Source organism: Phytophthora parasitica (assembly GCF_000247585.1).
Source record: "Phytophthora parasitica INRA-310 unplaced genomic scaffold supercont2.45, whole genome shotgun sequence".
Taxonomy (NCBI): Eukaryota; Oomycota; class Peronosporomycetes; order Peronosporales; family Peronosporaceae; genus Phytophthora; species Phytophthora nicotianae.
In genome coordinates, this window is record NW_008649031.1 from 220,225 (window position 1) to 227,932 (window position 7,708).

General features: G+C 46.6%; 1 protein-coding gene across 1 annotated transcript; it reads right to left on the minus strand.

Annotated features, from left to right (window-relative positions):
- Positions 1 to 7,159: 7,159 nt before the first annotated feature.
- PPTG_14909 (hypothetical protein) lies at positions 7,160 to 7,645 on the minus strand (the record flags this gene model as incomplete). Its single annotated transcript, XM_008912251.1, has 1 exon — positions 7,160 to 7,645. One exon carries the CDS (start codon positions 7,643 to 7,645, stop codon positions 7,160 to 7,162), a length of 486 nt encoding a protein of 161 aa, XP_008910499.1.
- Positions 7,646 to 7,708: the final 63 nt, after the last annotated feature.

A 7,708-nucleotide genomic window follows, 5' to 3' on the forward strand; every position in this document is an offset into this window, starting at 1 on the left:
CGATCACGGAAAGATGGGGAAAATTGAGCGATTTAATAGGACAATCAAGCAACGACTAACAAAGATATCACCAAGCGTATATCCCAGAAGCTGATAAGCGATGCCATTGAAAACTACAATTCTAATTCAATAGGTCCGTCGGTATGACCCAAAACGAAGCCATAGGAAAGGTAATGGAATCAGAACTTACGCACTACCAGGAAGAAGCTGACAAGGTCGGTTGGGGTTGGCTCACACGTTATGTATCGTCTAAAAAAGCAGGCGTTTGATAAAGAAGCTGCTAGATGGAGAAAAGCCATCTACACTATAGTTGGTATCAATGGATATCGAGTAGAAATCAAATCCAAAAATGGGTACACGCTCTACAAAGCTCTAAATGATCTCAAAGCGGTTCAATCTGAAGCGACGGACGCAACTATAAATCGAGGGGATATTATCGAGGCGAAGAGGATATTGGATGCCAAAAAATGCGGAACGGGAAGTATAAATACCTAATCAAATGGGTCGGAAATGAGCCTGATAATCTCAGGCTTATTAATAAGAACAAGATGAGTACTTTGGAAAAGAATTACTTCGCCACGGTAGGAGCCAGTAAGTAAGCCTCAATATCAAGTGCTTTAAGATCATTAGGTAGTTTTACCGCTTGAGGCTTCACTACCTCTTTTAGCTCAAAGTGGTATGGTTCATTTTTTTTTTTTTAGCAGAGTCCTTACTACTTTAAGAGGGGTAGAGTACTCGCTGTTATGAATAGCATAATCGCAGTCAGGTTCATCAATATAATCAACGCCATACATGTTTTCGCTATATTAATAGAGAGCAAACTTTGTTTGCGATTCGACGACATAAGTCGCCTTGATAAAAGCCCTGATAACGCGGGTGAAACCCCGTCCGAGCGGACTCTGCCCTGGCATGACTTGCTGCGCAACGACCAAGCCTGACGAGCAATGCTCGCGAGAAGCGCTCGCCTCCGGATATTGCTTCCAACATGAAAAAGATCACAAGATCCAGATGTTCAAAAAGGAGCTCAAAAAGATGCATCAACGTGTTCGTACTTTCAGTGAGAAGCTTAACGCTTACCATCGAATGATAGTAGATATCAATCGCTGTGATTATATCAAATATCGACTGGATCAGCTGGAACAGCATAGACCTTATCGCTTCATCTGGAACGATACTCGTTTTAAAGAGGAGCTTGAAGAGATTTTTGACCTCCCCTTCGATGAGTGCCAGCAATCCTATTTCTCATTGCTCGATAGGAGGAATGCAATAGTTCATTAATATACAATGAAGAAATGGGCTGAAGAAAAACCTGAGGCTATCCAATATCAGTCAAAATTTCGTAAATAAATATCGGTATTGATAAATAGTACACAAACATGTTTCCAAACTTCACTTCATTAGCTCAACGCGAGTAAAAACGACTTGACCTACTTGAACGCGTCAAGCACCGTGTAAGGCAAGAAGAGCAGAAGCGAGGAATGTACGCAGATGCTCAATGGGCATCAGATGTCATCAATACCATCTCGTTCTCTAAACAATCCACTCAGGATTCGTCTATTCAGACTGATGATGGTCTATCAAAAAGCCTCCAATAGTAATTGATACCACGGTAGGGTCGCAAGACGAACGACGTTCAAAGTCGGAGACCCTCGGACCGAGTTCCGAGAGCCCCCTCTCCCTTGCCTACGTCCTGGCCTCGCTCGAAACTCAAACACCATTGGAGGAAATTGTGGAAGAACCTGTGGCTACTGAGGACATTTCAACTAACGCTCAAGAAATCCCTAAAGATAAAAGACGTTGAGGTCGGAGACTCTCGGACCGAGTTCCAAGATCCCCCTCTCCCGTCTTCAAAAGAAGAAGAAACTGAGGAAACGATCGAACCACAATTGGCTGCTGAAAATGAATCTCACGAATTTCGCATTGGGTTATATCAGCGTAATCCAGTACTATCAAGATTTAAGTTCCTCCCTCGCGATATGAATGCGCGACCAATGAACAAATATTACATCGGAAAAGATGGTGATATCTTTAGAATTTCATCTAATCGCAAAGTTAAGTCGATTTCACCCAAACTTAGTTGGATTGTGTCTGAAAGCTATGTAAGGGATATGATTCGAGGTGATGAAGGAGTTAGAGATGCTATACTATTATACTTCAAGGACCAAGAAGAAGAAATGAGAAAAAAAATCCGCTATTAAGTTATCCACTAAGAGTGCTGATACTGTAGAAGACCAAAACATAAGTGAGAACAACTTTATTGGTTCTTATCATTCTATGGAAAACTACTTCAAAAGAATCGTATACCTATTGAGCCTATTTTTAAGCATGGAGGTTATAAATCGGATGACTATTATCTAAAGCAAGACGCCCGTGAAGGTGAGTTCAAAGTGATTAATTATCGCTCGAAACGTGAAGCTACTAGTTTGAAAAATGATATTGATTATGTTGCTACGCAGAGCTCGATATTACAGAAGGTTAAAGCTGAACATCTTGATGTTGGAACAACGGAAATGGATAAAATCATTCATGCTGATCATTCAGTTATCGACCTCAGAGTCATGTTATATATCAGGGGGCAAACCGCTTATATTCACTTCCTCAATTGGTACAAAGCAAAGGGTGATAACCATCAGTTTGGTATTAGAGTCATAAATCAAGCTGATGCTAATAACGAAAGACGTAGTACGCACCCTCTTGCAACTGGGAAATATAAAACAGACTTAACCCTTTCGCGAGCCACTTTAGTAAACTATAGTATACAAATATAGGATAGTCGGTATCAAAAGGAGGCATTTTGCATCCTTTAAGGCGAGTGATGGACCACCTTCAAATCTTCCAAATGTGATTTTCTCGGTTTTTCTATGCCCATAACGACCTGTTGTAAACGTACTTAATTGTAAAAGGAGGCATTTTGCCTCCTTTAACATGGATACATCGTCGTACTTAGTTGAAAACCAGGAAAAGGGGGCATTTTGCTTCCTTTTATCGCGAAAGAGTTAACCCCGTCCCTCCCGACGTCTTAAGTTACGCCATACGAAAAAAAAAAAACTATGTCGTACCTTACGACGTACGTCGTGTGACAATAGAAAATGGCTCGGGCAATACTTCAATCAGTATATTTTCAAACTGATAAGATGCGAGAGGTCACAGGGAAAGTGAACAGAGACACAACAGGGGTAGGGATCAGGAAAGAGATACGGCTCAAAAGGATACGCAGATGCGGAAGGCACAACTGCCAGTCATTCTAGAATTTGCAAGATGACGCGCATCCGGGCCAGTGCCCGTGGAAAAACAGACGTGGTAGGCGCAGTGGCTCGAGACATTGACTTCCGCCATTTGTGGCGTCAGCTTCGCGGGGCCGGATGGACGTCCAAGCGACCCCGTGGCATGCAGACTCAATGGAGGTGTGTGAGTCCTGGTGGTGTTCATTCGTTTGTTGGTGAGGACGCCGTTGTCGTCCATGCTATTGAATCTGGACTGCTATACGTTGACGATGTTGAGAGCGAGGTTGACGCGGTGGGCGATGGCGTTGAAGCGGCTGAAGTTGTGGCGATTGGCAATGAAGGGAGGGCAGAAGCTGATGCAGATGAAGACATCTGTCCATCCCAGATTGACACTAGTGCTCAACTCTCACAGAACACACTAATTGAACTCTTCGGGTCTGAGAGTGACTCAGAGGTTGATCTCTCGCAGGCCGCTGTGACCAGAGCCTTTGACATCTCACCTGGTGACCTTCATGCAGCAGACTCCCAGCGAGATTGTGATGCCAACCTACAACTACTATCAGAAGTTTCAGGGGCTGAGAGCGACGGTGCCCGAGTAGATGCTGCTGCTGTAGAGCCGACCCGGGCTCTACGACCGCGAGTTCATGTAAAGAAGGACGTCAACTACGTTCCCGAGGACGAGAACCTTAGTGCCTACGAAAGCTTCAGTTCTGACGAAAGCGAGAGTGGCGAAATCGTGGAGGAAGACGACAACGCCGTCCCTATTGGAAGCGAAAGCGATGAAGACGTTACGAAGAACGATGCCGCGGAGATGGACAATGCGTTGGTGCAGTCGCTTCAGATCGGAAACGGCACATTGCCGGTGAGCGCAACGTAGCAGCGGTCTGCGGCTTTACGAGGAATGACCTGGTCTCTCGCGTCGGGGTCATTCGAGGAAGACGTACGTCCCTACCCGAGGCTCAACATGGAAGACTCGGAACCAGTCGTTGAGTTGCGCAGCCAGTGTTACTCGCCACTGTTGACGCTCTTTTTTTCCTCCCGAAATCGTTGTGGGTAAGAATCACTGAGGAGACAAACCGGTACTGCCAGCAAAACATCGAGAGACGCGCCCAAGCCGTCCTTGCCCAACATGGACGTCGTCAGAAAGAGACACTGACGCAAGTACGCCGCCGATTGAAGGCGAGAGCTGGCTATCAGACACACGAAGTAATGCATGTCCTTGGCCTTCTCATCGCTCGAATGCTGTGCCCCCAAAGGAGAAGTTTTGCAGCTCACTGGTCAATAACGGAGGACGGTGCGGTTCCAGCAGGTAACTTCGGGTGGTTCATGGGACGCAACAGATGTCAGGCGTTTCTCCGAGACTTATACTTCGTAGATAACGAGGCAGATCGCACACGAGACAAACTATGGAAACTTTGTCCAGTTATCGACAAGCTGCAGGAGCGGTTTCTTGCTGGCTGGACTCTCCCTGCTGTGTTCTCCTTCGACGAAGGGGTGCTGCCTTCAACTTCTAGGCGCAACCCTACTCGCATGTTCATGCCCGATAAGCCTCATCGGTACGGGTCGAAATGTTTATGCTGTGTGATTCGAGAACCGCCTACTGCCACAGGTGCGTCTGATTGTTTTTTTTTTGCTAATGTCGTAAGTGACGGGATCGGTACTAATATCTGATTGACTATGTCGTCACTTACTAGATTTGAGATGTATCCTGGAAAGCGTAACGTAGGAGAAGGTGGAGACACTTCATATCATCACAAGACAGGAGCTGCGGCAGTCGTCCAAAACATGAAGATGGTACTGGAGTCAAAACAGCGTTACCCATGGCATCTCGTTGTTGTGGATCGTTTCTAATCATCGATTCTACTGGCGATTGAGTTGCTGAGTATGAGTGTCTACGTGGTTGGGACTATAATGTCCGATAGACTGGGATTTGACAAACAAGTAAAAGAGCAGCGGAAAATTAGACCTGCGGCTATTCCTCGAGGCTCCTTCCTGTTCTCCCGTACGACGGCAGTCCCAAACATCGTTGCGATCCATTCGTGGGATCGCAAACCGGTGCACTACATATGCACCAGCTCCTCCACGGCAGTCTCGTCGATCCAGAGGAATGTGAAGCCAGTTTGGCAGGAAACGGTCCCATGCCCGGCAGCTGTCAATGATTACCAGCGCTGAATGGACGGCGTGGACGTACACGACCAACTCCGTCTCCAGCGATTCTGATTGCAGGCGTCTACGAGGTTTTCCAAGTATTACAAGTGTTTGTTCTTGGGGTTTGTGGATTTAGCGCTAGTGAATGCGTATATTTCGAACAAGGAGACAGCACGGCTGGCAGGTACACCTGCGATGTCTCATGGTGACTGGTTTTGCATTCTACAGAACAAACTTCTTCTGCTGAAGGCAGCAGACTTTGCTGGTGTGGATGTGACGCCGCCTGCCAACTCCCAGGAGCGCAGAAGGACACCTGTTCGGCTTTCACATGCGCTTGAGAAGTAAGAAGATTGGGTGACGGTGAGTGGCGTACAGAAGCGCCGACAGCGATCCTGTAAGGTATGCGCGCTGCTGCGAAGCAACCCGAAGAAAAAGTCGTACGCCACCACGTTTTACTGTGAGCGCTGCTCTGTTGACTCAGCAAAATGCTGGCGGTGCAACAAAATCCGCCACAGGTTTAAAGGTGTTTTTAAGACTTGCTTCGCGATCTGGCACGAAGACTTCGAGTGCGGTCAAAGCATTCCAGTAACATTGGGCAAGAAAGTTGTTCTTCACCGACCTGGACAAGTGGCTGGGGAGCAGAAGAAAACGCGCCGAGAACTCGAGCTACACGAGGCCGATGCAGAAGGTGAGGAATGTGAAACTGATGAGGTATAATTAGTGTGCGTGCGCATCTGTAATGGTGTAATAAGCATCGTCCAAGATGATTGCTTGTTCTAGGCAGGCTCTAAGTATAGTTTATTGCGCTGATGCGCATTCTTTGTTGGTATGGCAGGATTCATTGTACAACTATGTTCGCCTTTCTTTTCATGACCTGGGGCAAGTTACGACATTAAGAACAGTAACATCCTACGTATGTTGTATAAGTGACGGCTTTGCTCAAGAAACCTGTTGAGAACTTATACGTCTTCTTGTATGAGGTTATGCACCCCATATTGAAAAGAAGTAAATAGCTATGGCGTATGTTACGACATTAATGTACCGTGAAGAACGTGTTTGGTGTCCCAAATTCGGGAGTGAAGGGGTTAATGTCTAAGATTGAGTGGGCAAGCTCGTTAGACATTCTGTATGATGCTATGTTCATGTTGCATGAACAAGGTGATCTCCATGATGATGTCAAGCCACAGCTACGGCCACAAAATCTTGTCGAAGAGAAGCGTATTGATAACAGCGTTAAACTATTCTATAGCATTATCAATGGTAATGCTGTTAACCCTTTTAGCGCGAACCCTTATTCTGTATAATACAGAATAAGAAACACCTTGATTTCACTATGGCAAAATGGCGGCAAAATTATCCCGTTGCAAGCCGTCCGCCATGGAGAGTGACTTTAAGTTTAAAAACGCTGCGATCGCAGACATAGGGCTTACTTTTGTGGTCATAAATGCTACAATGTATCCACCAACTGTAGAATCCCATGCTTCTAATTGGTCAGAAAACGATGTGTGGAGCATGCAGAAACTCTTTTTGTCGTTATCCCCCGAATCCGATTGCAATCTCGTTTTGGCGCCAGAGTGGCCCACCGGGGAGCGCGCCAAAATGTCTTAGCGCGTTCCCACACCAACTTTTCGGCCAGTTCTAGACTAGACGGAAGTGAAAGAAGGACTAAGATAGAACTTGGCCGAAAGGTTGGTGTGGCAATGCTCACGTGGAGGCTGCAAACAAAGAAGGTAAGCATCTGAAGCTACTTCATAAGCTACGCTACACTAGCTAACCTCAACGTGCTCTTACTCGTCTTCGCTGCGTTTATGCTTACGGAACCTGATGTTTTTCCTCAGGTGAGCAGGGATGGCGGTGCCGTTAGCCCAAGAGTCGTGCCAAATTTGGTCACAGGTTAGTCGGTTTCCTACTTCCTTCCAGCGCACGCAGTTGCAGAGGGGCACATATCCATTGTGAAGCTCTTCGCAGGCCTGGCAGAAAAAGCGACTCTCGGGTCCTTTCGTATTTGGTGGGGCCATAGCAGAGCAAATCTTGCAGGGATGCTGACGACGCTTATCCCGATACTTACGTGGTTGCTCTTGTAGGTGGTGTTCTGCGGGAGGCAGCGGTACTGACGCTAAGTCTTCCGCCTGCTTATTACTTGCCAAGCTTTGTGGGGTACGTGCTAGCAACTCGAGATGCAAGCGACGCATGTACTCTGCGTGGCTTGGTAGTGGCTTTCCATCTTTCTGCATTTTGATCTTGTGCACGATAAAGCCGTTTACAATGGCCATGTCGACGAAACCAAGAAAGAGATGCCGCATCGCTGGAGACGTAACTGGTCGTGGCGGTCGACC